The 22,179-nt window shown below is 39.8% G+C and overlaps 2 protein-coding genes across 2 annotated transcripts in view; one reads left to right on the forward strand and one right to left on the reverse strand.

Annotated features, from left to right (window-relative positions):
- Nucleotides 1-2,766: 2,766 nt before the first annotated feature.
- PDE12 (phosphodiesterase 12) lies at nt 2,767-7,479 on the reverse strand. The gene is made up of 3 exons (XM_071439760.1): nt 6,187-7,479; nt 5,075-5,153; nt 2,767-4,376 (listed from the first exon to the last, which is right to left on the reverse strand). Exons 1-3 carry the CDS (start codon nt 7,432-7,434, stop codon nt 3,934-3,936), a joined length of 1,770 nt encoding a protein of 589 aa, XP_071295861.1. The 5' UTR covers nt 7,435-7,479; the 3' UTR covers nt 2,767-3,933.
- Nucleotides 7,480-8,330: 851 nt separating this feature from the next.
- The window catches only part of DNAH12 (dynein axonemal heavy chain 12), a 59,336-nt gene continuing 45,487 nt past the window's right edge, over nt 8,331-22,179 (forward strand). Inside the window, exons 1-17 of the mRNA XM_071439747.1 lie at nt 8,331-8,581; nt 9,039-9,202; nt 9,414-9,504; nt 9,776-9,799; nt 10,723-10,912; nt 12,156-12,234; nt 12,689-12,847; nt 13,527-13,722; nt 14,171-14,359; nt 15,190-15,340; nt 15,450-15,541; nt 15,797-15,975; nt 17,250-17,385; nt 18,146-18,271; nt 19,894-20,028; nt 20,869-21,062; nt 21,915-22,131. Of these exons, the coding sequence (XP_071295848.1) occupies nt 9,039-9,202; nt 9,414-9,504; nt 9,776-9,799; nt 10,723-10,912; nt 12,156-12,234; nt 12,689-12,847; nt 13,527-13,722; nt 14,171-14,359; nt 15,190-15,340; nt 15,450-15,541; nt 15,797-15,975; nt 17,250-17,385; nt 18,146-18,271; nt 19,894-20,028; nt 20,869-21,062; nt 21,915-22,131 (2,322 nt within the window). The 5' untranslated portion in view covers nt 8,331-8,581. The remainder of the gene's footprint in view (nt 8,582-9,038; nt 9,203-9,413; nt 9,505-9,775; nt 9,800-10,722; nt 10,913-12,155; nt 12,235-12,688; nt 12,848-13,526; nt 13,723-14,170; nt 14,360-15,189; nt 15,341-15,449; nt 15,542-15,796; nt 15,976-17,249; nt 17,386-18,145; nt 18,272-19,893; nt 20,029-20,868; nt 21,063-21,914; nt 22,132-22,179) is intronic.

Here is a 22,179-nt window from a genome sequence, read left to right on the forward strand (position 1 = left end):
AAGTAATGAAGATGTTGAGCCTCATTTAAGAGTGATGGAGTCTGCATGAGGGTTAAGGCTGCAGCTTGCACTGAAATACAGGGAGACAATGTTGGATATCAGTAACAATGTGTTCTTTAGAGGAAGATGAAATTCTCATGAACACCCAATTTTCTCAAGTCTGTTAAGAGTTTGGATACTAACATGGTTTGTAATTTCCCTATCAGAAGTCATGTACCCGAGCTGAGCTGCTGTCCCCGAAGTTCAAAACCTTGAGCAGGCATGAGACTCCTAGAAATGTGTTCCTCATTCTCTGTAGTGACAGGGAATCCTGAGTTCCAGTAGCTGGAATGTCTCTTTGTGTACATTACCTTCTATATTCAAACAAATGGCTAAGTTCTGCTGCACTGGGGCATTAGTCAAGTAATATTTGTGTACAGGAAGCTTTATCTCAGTGTGTCAGATGGCCAGCTTAACTACAGAGAACAAAATACTGAAGAAAGAGTGGGTTTTCTTTTATTTGACCATGGTGACAATATATTTCTCAAATATTAAGCACATGCATGATTTTCATTTTTTTAATTGCTTACAAGAATAGCTCAGGTTGTGTAAAACATTGGTTTGGGGTTTGCCAGTAAAGAAAAATCAGAGCCCAGCTTTTAGTCCCTTGTTAGTCTAAGAAATCCTTCTATAAAGGTCTGGACAAAGGTAATTTGAGTGCAATATGACGAAACTTTGCACATCACCTTGTCCAGTATGTCTTTCCCCCCCTTGTCAAGAATGTGGATTTAAGAAGCTACACTTCATATGCTGCCATTGGATTTGTGAATAAAGCTGAGCTGCCAAAACTGAAATGTTTAAGGCCTTTCCTCTTACTGGGTAGGAGTTGGAAGACTTGAAACAATTTTCCTTCTATGCCAAGAATATGAGAAACAAGGCAACCACACAATTAATTTGACATGTTGAAAGCTCTGATGCCTTAGCACACTGGGTATTTTTCCCCTTGGTTTTTTCATACCATTTTTCTCCTCTCTTTTCTTCATCCTTCTCTCAATCATATTTGGCATCCTTGCTTGCTTTATCATGATATATATATAGGTGCTTTACTTAATGCTTGAATTATACTTTTCAAAAATAGCAACGATACAAGAGTTGTGCAAGAATTCAAGTACTGTCACAGGAGGATAAGAGACCTCTTTGTCTGGAACAGATATGGTTAGGGGAAAGAACAATAGGAGCTTCAAGTTGCCAGACCAGTCTGAAGGATCTGGCAGAACTTGGTTGATTTTGTACATATCAAATACACAGGTAAACATTTCACAATGCCCAGAGCCTAAAAATGAGCCAAGTGTGCTCTCTTCAGAAGGTCAGTGTTTTGAGTGCCCTTAGTTCTGTAATATTCTTGTGAGTGATGAGTTTGTCCACAGCAGGAGCCACTGTGGAAGAAGAAACAACTCTCTCCTGAGACAACAGACAGGTAGGAGGCAGCACTGTCTCTAAGTTTAATGAATCAGAGATGGGAAATTCAAGTAGAAGGCAAATAGATTTTCCTTTTTCCTTAACAGGTGGTCTGGGAAAGTAGAGTAACAAAAACAAAAAAATCCCATCCACATTTACAAAGATGCAAAGAAAATCCTACCCGGTTTTTTGTTGTGAAGGCCATGGAACTTTCCAATTGCTGGATGAGGAACAAGTACAGGTGGGTTTAGGTTTATGAAATAAAATGGAGACAAGTTGAATGGGACTTTTACAAATGTGGGTTCTGGATGTGATTTAGAGAGGAAGAATTAATTGCTGGGCAAGGTCCAGAGGTGTAGGGAGAGCCAAAATGGGAGTTAAAAATCAAGGTAAGTGCAGTAGGAAGCACCATCTGTTACCTCACACAGATGTAAATAGAGCTTGGGAGCCTGGGGGCTCTGGGCCAAAGGTATACCTAAGGGTTCTTTTCCCCAAAAAACTCAGGTTTTTTGAACTGTGCCTTTCCTAATCTAGACCCTAGTGCTGCATTCTCATTCTTGACATGTGGCAGGTTCCTGACACATTGCTGCTATTGGCAGTCAGCCCCTGCTGCTGCAGTTTCCTAATTGGAGGATACTGGGTCTGGAGATTCCCCAGCATCAGCTCACAGGACTGACTTTCTCCTAAACATAGTAAAGGATTATCTGCCATGTGCAAGGGCCTGTTCCAGTGCTGTGTTTGTCCTCACCACTTGCTTCCTGCAGATTCCAGCTTCCCTTTGCACTCCCTCTCCCTGGTCTGCAGGGAGGCAGAGGCAGCAGCCCAAGTGCCAGCAGAGCAAGCGGGAGGGAGCTGCTGTTTCTGGGAAGGGAGGCAGAGCACCAGGCAAGTGTTCTCTGAGCAGCTCCATCTTCTGGTTCCAGGGACAAGTTACAAGTTTTAATGTTCTAGGTTAGGAAAATACAAAGTAACCCAGTTGTAATGGATTGGTAATTAAAAATGAGGACAAGAAGGTTCCGTAGAGTTACAAGGGGAGCTCAGTTGGCCCGTGTAAGTAACACAATCTCACTTCCATCACCCTTCACAGCACAGCAATTACTATGGCAAGAGACAGCACCAGCAACCCTCAGAAATATCTCACCTGAAAGTGACTTCCTGGTGTGAGTAGTGTTTAAACAGTTGAGTGAATCCCAGCTACAGAGCACCAGAATGTAGGGGAGGTGAGCAGGTGTGCAGTAGAGTACACAGCTTTTATCAACCCAGGCAGACTTGTTTTGCCATGGAAGACACCAGTAACTAGGAAAAAACCCCAAACTGACAACACTGACAGACAATTGATAAAGGGAGTTTTATTAGGTGAAAGAGGAAGATCTAGTGAATGGTTTCCAAATGCTTTTTGTTTTCCATGGATGAATGATGCAGGGCAAGAACCTTGTTAAATGACTGAACCCACTCCAACACATTCTGTGAAGGTATGGATAAAATACACTTCCCTGCATCCTACAAAATAGGGCAAACTAGGCTATTTCTAGAAAGAAAAAACGCATGGAAAAACACTACAAATTCAGGTTGTCTTTGTATGCAAGAGAAAAACAAAATACAACCATTGTGATAAAGGTTTGCAAGTCACTTGTGTTTCTTTGTAAAGATTTAGGCACAGATAACTAATGCACCACATTGTTCTGTATCTCTCCCCACCTGAAAACAGATGATACTGATAAAAAGCTCCCTCCCATCCAAAGCTGGTTGTCCTAAACTCCAGTATCTTTTATTGTTGATGACTCAAACCAGAAGGAACATATGTTCAAAGTAGATGCTGTTTCTTCATGTAGTCCAATTTCACAAGGTGTTAACATTATCCTCATTAGCCATGTTATGTGGGCAGACAAATTGCTTCCAAATCAATTACAGCCTTGAATTTAATATGGTTGATTTTTGACAAGGTCTACTCACTGATAATTAAGAACATCATTTCAGAAGTTAGTAGGTACAAGTACATTGTTCATGCAACTTACTAGAAGTTGTGCCACAGTAATGGTAAGTGAACAAGACAATTTATGAACTTAACTTACAGTTGTATTAATCAAAGTGGAGTCAACTAAATCCATTTGGATTTAGGTTCTGTGTTTATTTCTGAATTAAACAGGGTTCAATTTGTAGACTGTCTTACAAATCAGATTAAATTCTTTTTTTTTAAACAAAATAATTCTTAATTCTTTAAAAACACTAAAAATGTATATGATAATCCAATTCTCAAAACCCTGTCTTCAATGTATTTTTTTCCATTAGCATATAAAAAAGGGGGAAATTGTCATGCAAATGTTCTGAACAGTGTGACAATACTCAGTAGAGCCATTAAACACATGAACTCTTCATTAATCATTTTGGCTTTCCTTTTAGTAGCCTACAAGTCAGGGTCTAACCTCAGTTGCCCAGCAGTACATTAAATTAAATTTCTTGTTTAAAAACCCCCAAAAGCACCATGCCAGAGCTACTCTATTTCCACTTCAAGTCACAAATTAGTGCTATATGATCAGAAGGATGTGAAACACTTGGCAAAGCCTGGTGGGTTGTTATTTCTTCATGACTTGGCAATGGAATAACTTGTTCCACCTCTAGAGCGTTTCTGTCAATGAAAATGTAGTCCAGACATCCATGAAACCCACCAACATAGTTTGTATAAGCAGGTTCTCCACAAGCACTTAGCAGTTTGAAAGGATGGCTGAGAGACATACTGCACCTTTCTTCCTCCCCATTTGAGACCCAGTCTTCATGATCTTCAGCAATGCCACCGCTGCTGATAAAGCTGTAAGCTCCTGAGGAGGGTGTGCTATTAAAATCCCCACAGAATATGACTGGGATCCTGGGATACAAGTCACAGGCTACATGCTGGATGTGAGACATGGCCACAGCAATCTGGATCAGACGGATGTTCCCTCCTAAGGACATACAAAAGTATTCTTTCAAATAATGCAGAACAGCATTGGAGGTGCTCACTGGGTTGCTCATTTAAGCATATATAACTGTGAAACAGCAATCCTGAATTTTAGAATAGTTTTCATGAATTAAGAAGCCTTTCAAGTTTGTGACTATAAATATTTTTGAGTAACAATTCCTCCTTAAACTTGCCCATGCAAGAACTCTGAAGCTTTAACACCCATATACAGCAGTTTTCCATTTCATGGCAACCATCCTAATAATATTCCCAAAAATGCACAGAGCCAAAAGAAAACTAACTGAGAAGAATCTCTCCTAAGAGCTTCTGGAGCCCAATCTGGTTGCCCCTCCTGGCAGTACTCTGGGAGAGCTCCATGTTCAACAGGTCTAGGATACCATAAGCACACACATAGTTCTCTCTATTTTATGGTCTGCTTTTTGGGCAAATTCTGTGTGATGTGACTTGCCTTGCTTTCAGCTGGATTCTATTGACTCCTAGGCACACTAAAAAAATAAATATATAAACAGACCTAGGAGTCTGGCTTGATTCCATCTAGATAAGAAGTGAGGCAGGAAACCCTCAGTTCCAGAAGAAAAGGCTATAGCTGCAAAAGAATGGTGGGAAATCTATTCTCCCAAGAAAGAGCAAGAACCTTTCCAAACCCAGTTATCCTACATGCAGGAATGTGGGAAAAATTACCTTTGGGGTGCCAGTATAGGTGGGTGTTTGCTACACAAAGCTTCCTGGAAGGATCAGTTGTAGACTGAAGAACTGAAACCTTTAAGAGAGAAAATAGTCTTTGTTAAGTCTTAAATAGAGAGGTTATATATTTTAAAATGCACTAGTCAGTTTATGCCCCTGTGGCAATCCAGTTCCAAGAATCTGATGCATATAACCAATAAACTCAATTTAGGAGCTGTACTTTTCAATAGTCTTCTATGTAAGATCTGGGTATCAGCCAAAATATTCTCACTACATCATTTAACAAACATTCTTTTGACTCTGTCTGGTTTGACCATATTTTTTCATAAGTTATAGTTCAGGCTGTACCATTCTGAATACTTTTGTATTCCCTCTCTGCAACAGAACTGGAGCTAAATCTCCATTTTCAGCAAGCAAATGTAGCATTCCATAATTGTTAAACTGAACAAAATTTGGAGGTGATTTCAGTTATAAAGAAATCCCATTAGTCCTACTCAGTCCATGAGCAGGAAACTTTTACTGGTGTTTCTGCAGTTCCTGACACAGCCTTTTATTTTACACACTTGTGCTTGCACAACAGCTCTGTGGGCAGAGCCTCTGGCATCAGGAAGCTCACACACCTGTCCAACCTTATTTGTCTCCCTCCTGTCACTTGCTAAAGAGGCATTATAAAGCATACTCAACTAACTTAAAATTGATTTATAAGATCTAAGTTTTATAAAGAATATTCTGACATATAAGAGTAAGTAATGAAACACTGGCTGCCAATACCACCAGCCAGGAATCACTACCTGGCCCAGAATCTCAACAGCTGTCTTCATTTTAAAGCAAAATAATATTGCCTTTTTTTACCAAATTTTGGTAATTCCATATATGCAGTTCAGTAAGATCTCAATGTTTTATTTTTGTTCCTAAGTGGATCTTCTCCTCTATTCATTACCCCAGCTAATAGAGAACAAAGTTCGATGTTTCAAACTCTTAATCCCTCATCTCCCTTCGACTGCCTGAGGCTCAAGAACGCTGGCCCTGCTGCACCTGGAGACAGTGGGAGGAGAAGAAAGGGGGGAAAAAAAGAAGGGAAAGAGAAGAAGGCATGTCAAAGCTGGTACCTGCAGCACAGAGGACCTCTGCAGCACCTTCTCCTGCACCAGGGGGTACTTGGCCAGCTGCTCACACAGCTCCTTGTGCAGCGGCTCTGAGACCAGGGCTTCGCTGAAAGCGATATCGTGCTGGCTGAGGAGGCTGAACTTGTCCCTGCGATAGAAAGTGGCCAGGCCTTCGTGCTGCTTCTCCTTAATCTTGAACAGCCCCTCCAGTCCAAAAGCATCTAGCGCCGGGGCCAAGCTGTCCACGAAGACAGATTTATCCACCTCTTGCAAGCAGATGAGGTCGGCGCTGTACCCCGCCAGCTCCTTCTTGAGCAGGTTCTGGCGGTAGTCGATCTCCAGGGCGTAGGGAGCGCAGTAGGGGTAGAGCACGGTGCGGGAGAACTCCGTCTGCGCGTACGTGTCGGCCAGGATGTTGTAGGAGACGGCGCGGACGGAGCCGTGGCCGCAAACCTTCTTGGTGTAGAGGTGCCGGGCGTCGAAGGTGCAGGCGCCGGGCCCGGCCTCCACGGGGCTGCTGCTTTCCACCTCGAGGGCCGGGCCGTAGCGCTGCTCCCCGTCCCCGGGCGTGCAGCGCAGCTTCAGCCGCAGCCCCACCAGCGCGTTGGACGGCGTGAACACGCGCTCGGCCGCCGCCGTCTCCACCCAGGCCTCCCCAGCCGCCTCCCCGCCGCCCGCGGGGTGCTGCTCGCGGAACCAGCGGAACAGGCAGTGCTGCGGCGCGGCGAACTCGGCGCTCACCTTGGGGCACACGGGGAAGCCGGCGAGGAGCGAGCGCGGCAGGCGGAGTTCGGTGAGCACGGGCGGGTTGCGCTCCACGCGGTACTGCGCGTCCCCGATGTGCAGCACGGCGCCGTCCTGCCAGGCAGCCGCGTTCGGCACCTCCTCCGCCACCGCCGCGCCGTCGCGGGAGAATAGCCGCACGGCCGGCACGGCCGGCACCGCCACCTCGCCCTCCGCGCCGCCCTCCGCCCGCGCCTTCTTGCTCTTCTTGCCCGCCTTGCCGTAGCCCTTAGCGGCGTTGGTGGCGATGCGCGCCAGTGCCCGCCCCAGCGGCTCCGCCTGGTCGCGCTGCATGTGCCGAGCACTGCCGTCGGGCAGCACGAACCGCAGGCTCAGCTTGGGCTCGGACGGCACGCAGCGCACCACGGCGCGCTCCATGGCGGCGGGCGGGCGGCCGCCACCGCCGTGCGGGGGTGCGGCGGGGGAGCCGCGGAGGCTCCGGAGGGCGGAGCGGAGCCGACGCCACATGGACCCGGCGCCGCTGCGGCTTCCGCGGGGCGCGGCCGGAACCGCGGGGCGGGGCTGTCGCTGCCGTCACCGCGCGCGACGGGGCCGGAGCAACGGGCGGGGCGGGGCTGCAGCTGCCGTCAGCGCGCGGGGCAAGGGGCGGGGCCGCGTGGGAGGCGGGAAGGGGGCGGGCTCGCGCTGCCAGCCGTGAGGCAGCGCCCCCTGCTGGTGCCCCGTGCCCCGCTCCGGGCCGTGCTCTTGCTCCCGTGCCCGCAGCCCGCGCCCCGCCGTTAACCGGCCGGCACGGCGTGAGTCTGGTCGACCGGAGAACCAGCGAGTTCTGCTCCCTCAGCGGCGAAACCCCCTCTGCTCGGCGCAGCTTCCTGGCCAACAGATGTTGGGCGTGGGCGGGTCTCCCTCATAACGCCCCGATACTAACTGCTTGTTGATAAATCCTTTAACTCAAGAGTTTGGGTTTGTGTTCTGTTCGTGAGAAAACATTTCATGTCTGATTTGAGACCTCACGCTGAATAGTCCCTTGTAGTGAGAGCCACACCAGGCAGGTGTCCAGGACTTTGTAAAACAGATATAAAATCCCCCCGCCCTGCTCCCTCAGACTGCGTGTGGAGCTCTGCCTACACAGACACAAAATTAGGATTTTAAAGCCTCTTTTGCCAAGTGTGGGCAGGTGGGTAGCAAACGTGTAGAGTTCCTTAAAATTTCCATTTATAGTTGTACAAAAAGGAAAAGGTTAGCAACAGCCACCTGATGCTTGAGGGTATTATTATATTTCTAATTTCTCAAGCATTTTTGCTGTGATCTGCTTGGTGCAGGCAGAGCCAGGAGCAGAGGGACTTTCTGACTCGCTCGGATTGTCTCAGCCCTGTGCAAGACCGGGACGGTCAAGGTAAGGTTTTTCCAAGTTTCTTTTTCTTTTTTTCCTGTCATCACGAGACGCACTGATCTCGGCCAGGGAGAGCCCCGAGCGCCCCTCACGGCCCGGGCCCGCCCTCGGCTCCGCGGTAACCGCGCTGTTGTGCCGAGCGGGACCGCGGCGCCGGGAGAGGTGAGGGCGGCGGGGCTGAGGGAGCGCCGGGAAAAGGCCGCGTCCCGGCCGGCCTTGGTTGAGTCCTTTGTGTCCTTTGGTGCATCCACCATCCCCGGTTTGGTGTGGTTTTAGGATATACCACTGATTTAGGAGGTAGTTTTGTCTTCCTGCTCCCCTGTGGGAAGCTGTTGAAAAGCAGTGGTGAGTTTGTGCATCGTGTTTCCAGGGGAACCCGACCATCAGTCTTTGGAATAGCCCCGCTCAGACGATTAAGCCGCCATAGAAGAGTGATCTTTTAGTTGAAATTTATTGGAGTCTTTCTTTCTTCCTTTCTTCCTTTCTCTTTTTTTTTCCCTTCTTATGACAGGCTCTGTATGTACACACTTTCTCTTGAATTTTGCCATTTTACCATATAAACTGTTGTTCTGTTTTTTGAAACAATTCATACCTAAACTGTGGAGATCCCTGAGGTGGCCTCATTTTATGCCTTACATACATTCAACTTAATAGATGCATGTGTGAAACTCCTTTCTGGACAGGATTGTGTTCTAGAATTTTGGTTTTGTTATGGTTTTAGATGGAGCACTCAGATGAAGCAACTTCCAGTAAACGGACTTTGAGAACTTTGTTTCGCCCCCCTGCTTTACCTCCACCAGTCGTATCTGAAGAGTCACCATCACAGAAGAAACTGTTGGCATACCACAAAGGCAAGGAGGAGCAAAAGATCATTAATCAGATACTGTGAGTTTCATGTAATTCAAGACATTGAAATTCAAGTGAAAGAGACATTACACATTTGATATTTGACAAATAACAGTGTTTGTTTCATATAATTATAGTGAGATTTAGTGATCAAGATGAAAAAATAGGTTGCATTGATTAAAGTGCTAGCATTATTTTCATTGTATTATTTGTAGTTTTTCCCCACTTCTGATGCTGTGGTTTACTTTAGAATTGATCGAGCTCTTGAAGTCTCTTACATTGACATGGATGAAAGAGAGGAGAGAGATGCTGCACCTCCTATCACAGACCTGCCTTCAACTGTGAGAAAGTATTTCTTTATTAAGTATTTTCTATTTAGTTCTTTGTTATTGGGACATTTATTTTCCTTCTTAGAATTTACTTCAAGATACTTGTTTTGCTCCTCAGTAATTCATAAATGTATTTATATACTCAGGTAATTCAATTGAAATGTATGCCCATATATCTATAGAATAAAGTCTTTGTTTAAGAATAATATTTGCTAAATTTTATATTTCCAGTATTTTTTGTATGTTCTTCATATGTAACAATTTTCCATTTCTTTTTATACAGATGGACAATGAAAGACAACTAAGGGTGAGTTCAATTCTTTCATTTGCTTTTTTTGGCGTTGAAGAGTGAATTAAGAGAAGTGTGTTATGCAGAATTATTGTTATTAAACAGGAAGAAGTAATCTTGGTGAGGGAAAATTGATTAGAAGCAAAATAGGAATCTTGTCTTGTGGTCCTGTAGAGGAAAAGTATTTTTGTGTTTTAGAAAGAGCATCTATCAATAATAATTTAACCTTAGTTAAAGGTGATTATTTAGGAAAAAAAACCTAACAGGCTTCAGGATTTTTTTCAGTTGAGGTCATAGATTGTACCTTAGCCTGTACAAAAAGGAGTTTTTGACATCGTTCCCTTAATTTGAAGAACATGCACTAAACTTCAAATTTGTGTACAGCTTTTAAAGTAAGACTTCATCTCTGAGAGCCAGTTGAAACTCAGATTAGTATTGAAATATTTACATTAAGTAGCCTAAGGTAACACCAGTTTTGCCTAGCTGTTATTAGGCAAACTCATTATGTAGAGATTTTATACAAAAGCTGTCAAGCAAAAGCAGAAATACCTATTTCTTTGGCCAAGATCCACTCCTCTTATGGAGGATGTTTGTCCACAGTTTTTGCCAGATAAATGTTTGTCCAAACAACAATAACCTAAACCTTGAACTATTTCATTGTTAGCCATAAACTTCAGCAGTGGACCAAGGAAAATGCCATAGTGACATGTACACTATTATATATTTAAACATTAAGACAGAGACAATGTTACCAACCACAAAGCAGTTTTTAGGGTATTAGTCAGTGAATACAGAAAAGATTAGATTAAATACCCCACCTTTACAGAAATTAAGAAATTTTGAAATGAAGAAATTATGAATAAAAAGAGACTTTTGCCAAGCCTAACACAAAAATACATACATAGGTAGCTATTAGAGCTCTGAAAATCTTGTTCTTCCAGGCAGAATACTTCTTTTTGAAGAACTGTGTGCAGAGTAATCCCATGGTTCCCATCCAGCAGCAGTGGCTGAGGTCCATGCTTGCCATGGTGCCACAGCCACTTATGGAGGGCAGAGATAGAGAGCTGCTCACTGAAGACCTTTTGAAGGAGGTAGTAAGGGATTATGAAAAAAGCATGCAAAGATGTGTGTGTAAGTACCACAGATTACTCAGCACTTATACTCATGTTAGTATATGTATTATAAACTCCATATTCTCATGCTTAAAATAATTTTTCTGGTTTGTTTCAGCCAGGCAGGATCTTTGTAATCAACTACTGATTAGCTTTTCCTGCCTTATCAAATGTATGTTGGCCATAATATTTAAGGCAAAACTTGCTTATTTTATTTGAACCAATAAAAAGTTAACCAGTTGAAAGTACAGTTCAAGCAAAGACAGCTGCAGAGCTCATGTCAAAAAGGTTGATTGCTGATGAAGTTATTTCATTATGTCTTGAACCCATTTAGTTAATTTGAAGCAAGAATGTATTGCTATTTACTGTTAAAGAAAGGAGAAACTTTTAATGTACTAGTCTTTCTTTCTACCTCTTCAGGAACAGCAGCTTTTTTTAAGCTTTTTATTCACAAATGTATTCATGAGTTTTCTGATGGTGCTTTTGTTGCAGGAGGAAGCTCACAATAAAAATCTGCAAAGATAATTACTGTTTTCAGATATCACTCATACAAGTCACTTCAATTTTGAAACCTGTAAAAAGAGTCATGAACTGGAATTTTGAAAGTGTTTTTCCTTGAAATCATGTATTAATTTATTTACATTTGTAGTAACTGGAATCTGAAATTGGGCTCAGTTTTGTTAATATCTTAGTGAGTGGCTGGTCTTTTAAAAATGTAGATTAAAAAATAAACAATTTAACATTGGACTAACTTCTTTGTAATGTCATCAGTGGCATAATTATAGTACCTCACTGTAATTATGTAACAGAGTTGCCATAAATTCTTGCAATTCTAGAATATATCAACTTGGAAGGGGTCCATAAGGATTAGAGTCCAGCTCCTTGCTCCTTGCAGGGCTCTGAGAGCAATGTCCAGGTGCTCCTTGCCCCCTGGCAGGACTGGTGCTGTGACCACCTCCCTGGGGAGCCTGTTGCTGGCACTGACCATCCCCTCAGCAAAGAAACTGCAGAAGTATTCCATTATGTAAGCACAAACCCATCTGAAAACCTTCAGGAACAGGAGCCAGAATTGGAATTAAGGCACCCAAATCTGTATAAAAATTCAGAGAAGCTGTTGATTTTCAGTTGCCTTTGAGAGAACGTGTTTTGCAGACTAGGGTGACACAATTACTTTTTCCTCCTACTATGTGCTTGCTTTAAGGAAGTACAGTGACTATTGAATATGGCCTAATTTTCTTCTAATGTTCATGTATTTTTTTTAGTGAGAAGAGCTCTTGTCAAACCAGACATAAAAGAACTTGATAAGTTGGAAGAGGAGGCACCTTTGCCTTCATTACCTCTGTGAGTGGATTCAGTTAGCAAATAACTGACTGGCAAAACACACTGAGTTACATGAGGGACATTCTTGCTGAGCTGTGTGGACAGAGTTATGGTGCAAGATTAATTCTGGAGCCCCTCACTGGGGCATTTTTAAATCTCTGCAGAGGATCTTGCATTTGAACATCTCTTATCTGAATGCTCTACAAAGTTTTAGCACTGACAGTGTTTTATTACTGTTCTAGTTACATAGAGCAGCATCTGAAAATACCATGGAGGATAAAGCATGTTTTATCAGAGTATCTGTATGACTTCCACTGCATGGTGGTGAGGACATGTGTGTGGCATTAATTAACTGTTCCATAATCTTTTGAATACTATCTTTTATGTATCAGTACTTTATTCAAGTAGTGCTTGAGCTCTTAATTTTTGTTTGTTTATTTGTTTTGGTTGCTTTTTAATGCTTTTTCTTTTTTAGAGGCCTGGATTTTTCTAGTACATGGCGTAGCAGTTATATCAAAGCAAAAAACCAAATAAATTCCACCTTACATATTCTTCACCCCACAATGAAAACACTACTGGATTTTGGTTATACAGCATTCTTTGACTTTCTTGTAGTGGATTTCTCTAGTTGCAGGTAAAGTCTGTTCTGCTGAAATATTGACCCATACAGGTTTTTGAAGCTGATAAAGATGAGCTTGTTCAGTTCTATTATTTATCATAGAACATTGCTTTGATGCACCATTTTAACATACTGTGATTTAAGTTACTGTGTGTTATGACGTGACTTTTTTTCTCTCGTTACGTATTTTATTGTTATTCAAGTTGTTGGTAATATCAGACCTTTTGATTTGTATTTTGCCTTTAATTTTGGAAAGTTCTCCCCATTGTTCACTTATTCTTAATGCTTAATTTCCATAGAAATCTGTTCAAAGTAGGATTTGAAAAATCAACTTCTTGTAGTATTGTCATCTGTACAAAATTCTATGCTAACCTTGAAGATCAGACTTCTTGCTGGTTTTCAGAAGTTGAATTTTCTGTTTTATCTTGGAACTTTAAATTTTCATAGTTTTCAAAAAGATAATTTTCAAAATATTTTTCCACATTATTTTTTCTGGTAATTGTTCTGCAAATCCTGGAGTTTGAGGCAGGCTTTTTCTTTCCTTTTAGTCTACTGAAGCAATGTGTAAATTCCCACTGTGCTTCCTGCTAGAGAAAAACTAGGTTTGTAATACAAAAGTTTGTATTGTTACTTTACTCCGTGTTTGGTTTGTTTAAATTTTGTTTATAAAGTTGGCTGTAACTTTCTTTTCTAGATTGAAAGGACCAATTGACTGTAGATCTTTAAAAACTGATGCATCCCTGAGCTGTTCTAAAGCAGAAGACAAGATAATGACTACGTGGTACCAAAGGGTTCTCGGTCTCTTTAGTCAACCAGAATCCCTGGATGGTGTAAACTTGGATCAGCTTGAGTCTTTTTATAACTGTGTGGCTGTGCTTATGTCTAATCAGGTAAATATCTTTCCTCCCATGATAAACTTAATGGCATTAAAACATTACTTGCTTTGTAGAAAAATAATGGAACAATAGTCTAGTCAAAGGAAAATGCTTTCAAGATATTTTGTTTCTACATGCATGTATTAATAATAGACTTACTTTTGTAGCAAAAATAGATGCATGGACTTTACTGAAATGTTTACTTGTTCATTAGCTTTTATCATTTAAGAGTTGGGACTAATAACCACTAGAAAAATTAGAACTGATTTCTAATTAGAATTATTAGAAAAAATAATTGAACTGATTTCTACTTAGAATTATTAGAAAAATTCACAGTGCTTCAGTTATCCATAAGTCAGGCCAGAAGTGCTAAAATGAATGGAAATCCTGGCTTATTGGATGAGTGGAAAATGGGTTGAGCCCTTTATATGTCAACTAATCGGTGATCTATATTATTACCTAGCTGAAAGAATTACTGCAAAGAACAACACAAGTTTTTGTGAAACTTTTTGATCTGGAAGACAGAAGACGTCTGCCTATATTTAAGATGGACTTGACTCTTGATGAAAATAGAATGGAGTTTTATCCAAGCTTACAAGACTTAGAAGAAGCAATTCTGTTTGTAGTTGATTGTATAGGACAGACTCTCCAGGTGTGCTTCTGGTTTTTTTCATTATGCAATTGTTAAGATGTTCAGTGAAAATACTTGTGATTTAGGAGTCTGACTACCCTGGCAATGGAATCAGAATGCAACTTTTATTTATTTTCCATAATGATTCTACAGGTCACATCATGAATCTAGATGCCCAGTGGCACTCCAGGCTCTGAAGTAGTTTTGTAATTCCTTCTGTATAAAAACTTGGTGCACTTGCTATTGATTGTTTTAGTCTGCTCTTTGGGTCTGCAATTACAATAATAACATCTTTATTATATGTCTGCTGATTTACAATAAATTTTCATTAAAGTTAAGATCTCCAGAGAAACACAAGGAAAATTAGAGTTGATATTGCTTTTCTTTCTAGGAAAAAGAAAATACTCAAATCCCTAAAAACTATTATATACAACATCAAAAGACTGATGTCTTGGGAACCTGTCTGTGGTTCCAGGGAAGAGAGCCAGTCTGGGGGCTTTAGATATGAACTGAGTATTGGTCTCTAGTCACATGTGGTGGTGACTTTCAGAGAAGTGAACACTTCACTTTCAGAGAAGTGTTTTGGAGTTGGTTTTCTGTATTTGCATATATTAAATAATTTCATTTTATGCAAGGTTGGATAGTTTTTTGTTTTCCTTTACATGTTTCATATTCAACTCTGCTTCAGGAAAAGTCATTCTACATGTGTATAAAGCATATGAATTTGGTCATGGTTAGGGTCTCATACTTTTGTGATCGTGTCTTCTGCAGATTGCAACTTACTTTTAAAGTATATATATCCTTGTGCTGCTCTTTAAAATTTAAATAATCAACACTTGCACTGCTTTTAGAACTTCCAAACGGTAGATGCTTGGCTAATGGGTAGCACTGAAACTCTGGATGCTGAGCTTCCTGCTCACACCGTCCAATGGGCCAAATCCACTCTGGGAGAATCTATTAGAGACAACTTAGAAGGCCCAAAGCAACATTTTAAAGGCTATGGTAAGTGATGGAAGAGTGTGCAAATAGCTGTGTCACTTCTTTGTAATAAGTTGCTTGCTGTATGGCATATGCATTTTAGTAATATAAATGTGCTGTAATTGAATTGTAGTTGAAAATTATGGCTGGCTTGTAGATGGAACTGCAGAGGAACGGATAAACACATTTATAGCAGAGCAACCCAGTTTTGATGAATACACTACTGTAAGTTTTTATTCTACACTTTATTCATAATTTTTACTATAAATACAGCAATATGAGAAGGTAGCAGAGGGTAACAGGTTCTTAGCCTTTAGCTAAAAATATATGGACTACCTACAATGCAACTGATTTTTTCCTTAAAAATTTATGGTAAATAGAAGAAAGCATTACTTCTTTTCTTCAGTATCTAATACTTACTCATGTAGCCAAGTAATTAAACAACAGCTCTGAAGTGTAAAGTCTGATGTTTTTCTGAAGTTCATAGATGAATTTTTCACCCTCAAGAAGGAAATCATGAGTTTGCCAGAGGTGATTTATTTCCCTATGATCTGTTTGAATTGTGAGGATTTAAAGCAAGGTTTGGCTAATTGTGCAAATAACTTCGCAAAAATGCTAATGGACAAAATATTTGCAGATTACAGAGAGGAAAATGAAAGGTAAGTAGAATTTTTCTGCTTGTGAATGTTCTATGTGTTAAATGCATAGTAGAAACATGTAGAAGAAATGCAAATATACCATACTTTGTTTACTGAAGGTTCTTGGCTAACTATTGATCTTATTCAGTTTGCACAGGCTGTTGTATTTCTTCTGCTGTGTTAGTCTCAAAAAAAGGTAGGAGAACATATTAGTATGGACTTGGGTAATGGAGGAGCTAAAAGATCAAAGATCTAAGATCAGAGATCCAAGAACTTTATTACTGTTCTGGATTTATGTGTGAATTACAGTATTAACTGTCCAAGTCAGACTCTCTTATTACCTGATGGATACCTCAGCAGGGCTGTTCTCAAGCCATTCTTCCCCATTTGTATTTATGCTGGGTGTGACTCCATCCTGGGTGCAGAATCTGCCATTTCAACTCATTGCCTTCCATCCCCTTAATCACAGTCAAATGTTTAATTCTGCAAAGTGTCCCATCCTTCAGGGGAGTCAGCAGCACCTCATGGTTGTATGATGAGCAAACTTGCTGATGGTGCCTCCAACTCTTGCACCAAAATCAGTGGTAAAGACATTGAACAGAACTGGCCCGCCAGTGAATCCTGAGGAACACTGCTGGTAACAGTTGCCAGCCATTTGCTACAACACCTTGAGCTCTGCACTTCACCAGTTCTTCACCTAGCACACCATGAACACACTCATCCCACACTTGGACAACTTTTCTAGAAGGATTCTGTGAAGGACAGGATCAAAAGCCTTATTAAAACTCAGAATAATTATATCCACCACCTCCCCTTTATCTTCTATATGGGTGACCTTACAGGATATCAATTACAGATCAAACAGGAGGTTAATTTGCAGGTATGGATTAAATAATGGGGAATCTCTTACTACATTTTTTAGTTAAAATGAACAATTATGGCCAAGTTTTATAGTGATTCCACATTACCAAAGTGAGACAATATTACTAGGAAAGTGTTTGTGTGTACACTAATGATAGTTTGCTGAAGTTCTTTTAGTAGCAACAGGTTACTAAAGCATTTATTTCAGAAGAATACCCCAAAATCCAAACAAAGCAAATATTGCAAGTCAGAAACCAGTATTTGTCTAGACTGACTTGGTCATATTTCCCTTCTAGTTTCATAAATAATGGAATTTTGTGAGGGGAGAATACTTAAAGAAGTAATTTGAATTTTTAATTGCATTAAAGCTGAGCTTGAAACCAGTCAAACTAGCATCCTAAAATATTGGTATTTTATGTAAAATAAACCTATAGGATAATCAGTGAATGTGAAGCCATTAAGGAATGTGCATTAAAAGTTCCTGAGTCAACAGAAGAAATGGTAGAAATAATGGAACACATGAAGAAAGTCAAAACCAAAGATTTTCAGGACCTGGTGCGAAGGAGTAAGGTAAAAGACTATCCTTCAATTCTTGATCCTTTATTAGACATGCTGACCTATACAAATAAAGAATTAATTCCAGAGGGCAGACTTTCTTCTGCCTGTGTGAATAAACTCAGTGTTACTTTGGACAGAAGTGGGAAGTCCAGCTTATTCTTTGCCACATGTATTTGCTTCTTGTTCCCATTCCCATGTGTTCTGCAAGTCTGTGAGGAAATGCAGCTTCTAATAAATCAGTCCATTTATTTTTTGTATTTGGAGATTTACTTCAGGACTGCTGAAAAATCTATTTGTGAAAATATAATAGACAGTATAAAGAACATTTTATGTGTAAAAACAGTCAACAGACTTTGAACACACAAGAAACAATTTACTCTTTGAGCAGAATATAGGTGATGTTACATTAGGAGTAGTTTGTGAATGTGTGTGTGAATATGTGTCAGATTTTCTGATGGTAATAGGTCTATAAATATGTTTATATCTGCAGAAATTGTATTTTGTATATTCTTAATAACATTAGAATTTCTGCATATAGATTTACAGAACACAGGAGTCATATTTAGAGAAACAAGCTCATGATCAGGGCAGGGATTTGAAAAATGTTACACATATATTTTGGATGTTAATATTCAATTGGCTGAAGGAGCTCTGAATTCTGAAAAGTTCATGAAATGTAGATTTTTATTTTCTCTTTATAGATAATATTATCATGCCCTATATTTTAAACAGATCTATCGTACCTAAAGTTTTGTGAAATCTCTCTTTGTAGGAGTGCTGTCGGCAGATGAGTTACTTGATAGATGTTTATCCATTTACTGCTGAAGACATTGAACTAAATAAAACTGCCATATTTTGGCCAAAGAAGATTAGCCGCATTTTTAAAGAGCATGATACTGTAAGAGCATTTTCTTAGTTTATGGTGTATTTTGGCTCGTTAGACTTCTCACTTTACTTGAGCTATTATTTCCTCAGCAGGCTAAATGTACATACACATATAACATGGACCATACTCATTTAGACATGCATGAATAACATATTTCCTGATTTTTGTAACAAAAGCGGGCTTTTTGTGGCTAAATTTTAAAACTGTCACTGTAACTTAAAAGCTTCAGCACATCTGATTATCCTAATATGCTTGTGGTCAGTACTAGGTAAGATATAGGTAGATGAAAGTTCACTACTGTACTTGAAATGTAACTGAAAATGTAAGACTGAGTGTCTGAAGAGAAAGTCATTTGGTTAAAATGGTATTTTGTTCTGTCAAAAAAAAGAACGGGGAACAATGTTTTCTAGCAATAATTAATAGAAAATATGCAGCATCTCATTTTCTCTGTGTGACTGTACATTAATTTTCTTTCAGCACCTGTATTCATCTTGCTTAGCATGCTTTCTCTCTGTCTATGGCACAGTAAATCAAGCCTTTTATTGTTCTCTTGCCTCTGTAGTAATTTAGCATAGATTTAATAATTTCTTCTAAAATTTTTAAAGAATTCATAATTAACATTTTTAAAAATCAGTATCTTTTAAATATTACAAGTAAGGATTTCTCCTTTAATAAGTTTTGTCCAAGGGTAGAAATTATGCCTCTGACTGAAAAGATACCCAGCTTGGGAGACTGCTACATCCATAAAATACTTTGTTTGCATGTTATCCCCATGCAAGCACATTCTTCTTTTGATCCCCCCCAAAAAATCAGTAAAATTAAGTTTCTACTTCTACACAGAGAGTCCATGATGCTTGTTCTAACTCCTTTTAATGAAAATGGTACTACAGAGTGAATCTCACTACTTGGTGAGAATCCCTCAGCAGTGGGAGCCTGTAGCTGGCTATAAGTGACTTGCATTGTGCTAGAGGTTGAGGACAAGAAAAGTTTCACACCAAGTTTTCATGAGTCTGTATATTTGCATTGTATACTTTCAGATATGAGTCTGTTCTTATTCTAGTGCAAAATGAAAAGAGTGGTTCCTCCTTTGGTGAAATTCTGTCTGTCACAAATTTTCATGGCAGTAGGTGTACTTGTCTTAGGAAATCTCTCTCTTTGTTGATTTTTTTGTTTGGTACCCTAGAAGAAAGCCTTGAGTGTGCAGACCCAGTGCTTTCAGGTGGTCTTATGTTCTAGAATTTCTGGCTTTTACAGCCACAGGTACGTGTGGGATAACATTGGCTTTCAGCAACTGTAGGTGTCCTTTGGCAGTAAAATACTGAATCCCAAAATTAAGAATATCTGGTTTTTTTTTTTCTGTAATGCTTTATTTTCTGTCTCCTGTTTCCTGAAGGAGGCCTTTGAGGCAATCCTAACTGCTATGATTGTTGAGATGAAGCTACCATGCTAGCATGTAGAGGTTGCAAACACTGAAGTGGGACATAGGAAAAAAAATCAGCTGTTGCAAGGTCGATAATTTATCTGTACTGTTAGTTTTGTCTGTTTGCATTAAATGTTTAGATGGTAGTATGTATGTTAATTATTGAAAGAACTTAAAATCACCTTTGTCATGAAAAAAATAAATTCTTTTGTAGCTGATCCAACAGTCTAAAGCTGAACGAGAACAAGAAGTGCAACAGAAATGTGAGAACCTGCATGGTGAATTAGACAAGGTTTATAAATCTGTGTCAGAATTAGAAGAATACTCAGAACTGGATCGCATGCAGCAGGTTTGATTAATAATATAAAATTGGTATAAATGTTTTATGTGTCTAATACCCAGGGATCATAGAAAAATTGTAATGAAAAGTAATCAGTGTAACAAATGTGAACTAAAACATTTATTATCCTCTTGCCACAGATACCAAGCTTAATCCCTCTCCCATTTTTGTTTACCACTGGTATTTACCATTTTATTTAGAGGAAAGTTTGCTACAAAGCTAGAATTAGCTGATAGGTACCAATAATAGAAGTTCAGAAAGAGTGTGTGCACCCACGAATATAATTTACTCATTTTTCCTCTTTACCACAAATCAATTAAAGCAAAACCAGCACAGTTACCAATTTGATACTTTTTTCCTACAAACCTCAAAACTTAATTGTTATGCTAGTGAAGAGCAGATCACTGGCTCCAAAGTTTCATGAATTTCTAGCAGTATTTTTTAATTTTCAGAGCATGTCTTGTGCTTTAATTGGAGGATATTGCATAGTAAGAAATATTGGCTTTTTAAAAAACAAAGCACTTCAAAGCACAAAACAGAAATCCTAAGCTAATAAATCCCAGTTACCAATATGATATGCCACGTACATAAAAAATTGTGTGCCTGCCTCCTGGAACAGTAAGTTTAAAAGCCCACACATTTTGAGTATACTCTAAAATTCAGTTATGAGAACCAATTTTATTTTTCATAATGTTCATCTGGTTTCTTCACAGTTTATATACTCATCAATAAGCAGAAGTGTTTTTAAATCTTGTTTCCAAAATTTTAATGTGAAAGCTTATATTTTAATATAAGCTGCTCAGAGCACAATTTGGTTATTTCTCAAGACATACTATTATTTGATTTCAGTATGTGACTGAGGTGAGGACTTTACACAAAACAATACAGGACACTGATGAAACAGTAGCTGCTCTTAATAAAGAGGAGATTCTGCTTGGATGGAAACCAAGTGAATTCCCTCTCCTCAACAACTTAAGAGCTGAGATAGAACCATACCAGAAACTCTTCAACCTTATACTGAAATGGCAGCGAACAGAAAGAAGGTAATTCACCAGTAAATGCTGTAAGACGTAGAGTGAGCAAAATGCTTATCCTGGTCTCATTTATGTCAGATGTAGAATATGGATTTGTTTTCTTGTTAACATGTTTCTAGCAAGCAAAGTAAGAGGGTAATATAACAAATATATCAGACTTGCTATTTTTAATTCAGCTAGAAAAAAAGTTGGTTTGTTTTTATTTTTAAAATGTAATCATGGAATCACAGAATCACTGGACTTCCTCAGCTGGAAGGGACCCACAAAGACGATGAAGTCCAAGTCCTGGCGTTACACAGGACAGCCCCAAGAATCACAGCATGAATCACACACATGAGCTCAACTAGAGAGCTCATCATCTGCATGGAACCAAAACTGGTTTTAACCTAGCAGCTGTCCAAAATGGTGGGTTCAAATGACTATGTTGCTGTTTGGTGGTTACATTCTACCACAAAACTGTACTCTGTGTTTAAATTAAGGGAGATTGTTTATTATTTCATTTATTCTTTAGAAGTTTTAATGTGCTATGGCTGAAAGTGTGGGGGGTTTGAAAATACAAGACTTAGTGTATTTTTAAATGTCATATGTCAATCTCTCTCTAGAGTTTAACTTAAATATTTGTCCATTCATGCAATTACTCAGTTTCAGTATGTGTCTGACTTGAGAGAACTACACAAATACACAGAAGAATGTGGTTGAACCACTTTTAGCTGGGCTTTAGAATTTTGCAAAGAATAACAATAATGTGGAAGAAGAGCTTTGCTTTAATTTAAATAGCTATTCATGTGTTGCAAAACAAAGTGATAATTATTTGTGGGCTACATTTGTTATTCTGTTTTGTAACCTTATTTTTTTTCTCAGATGGATGGATGGGACCTTTTTGGAGCTAGATGGGGAAAGCATGGAGACTGAGATTGATGAATTTTATAGAGAGATGTACAAACTGTTAAGACTCTTCCAACAAAAGCAGAAGAAAGCGGCAACGGAGAAGAAAAAGGCAGCGCGATACACAGGTCTGCTGGGTAATCCAACTCTTACAATGTGTTCCTCAGTTCTGGAGCAGATTAAAGAATTCAAGGTAAGAAAACATGAGAGATATTAATATCTGATATTGAGGGACAAATGC

This window comes from Agelaius tricolor, unplaced genomic scaffold (assembly GCF_023055355.1).
Source record: "Agelaius tricolor isolate 1412-34295 unplaced genomic scaffold, bAgeTri1.0.p SCAF_14, whole genome shotgun sequence".
NCBI lineage: Eukaryota > Metazoa > Chordata > Aves > Passeriformes > Icteridae > Agelaius > Agelaius tricolor.

What these genes read in the sequence shown, in the direction of transcription:
- PDE12 (XM_071439760.1), bottom strand. Translation starts at nt 7,434, where the DNA reads ATGTGGCGTCGGCTCCGCTCCGCCCTCCGGAGCCTCCGCGGCTCCCCC. An exon ending in AGAGGTCCTCTGTGCTGCAG is followed by an intron (nt 5,154 to 6,186) that starts GTACCAGCTTTG and finishes TCTCTCTTAAAG; the next exon opens with GTTTCAGTTCTTCAGTCTAC. An exon ending in CCTATACTGGCACCCCAAAG is followed by an intron (nt 4,377 to 5,074) that starts GTAATTTTTCCC and finishes GTATGTCCTTAG; the next exon opens with GAGGGAACATCCGTCTGATC.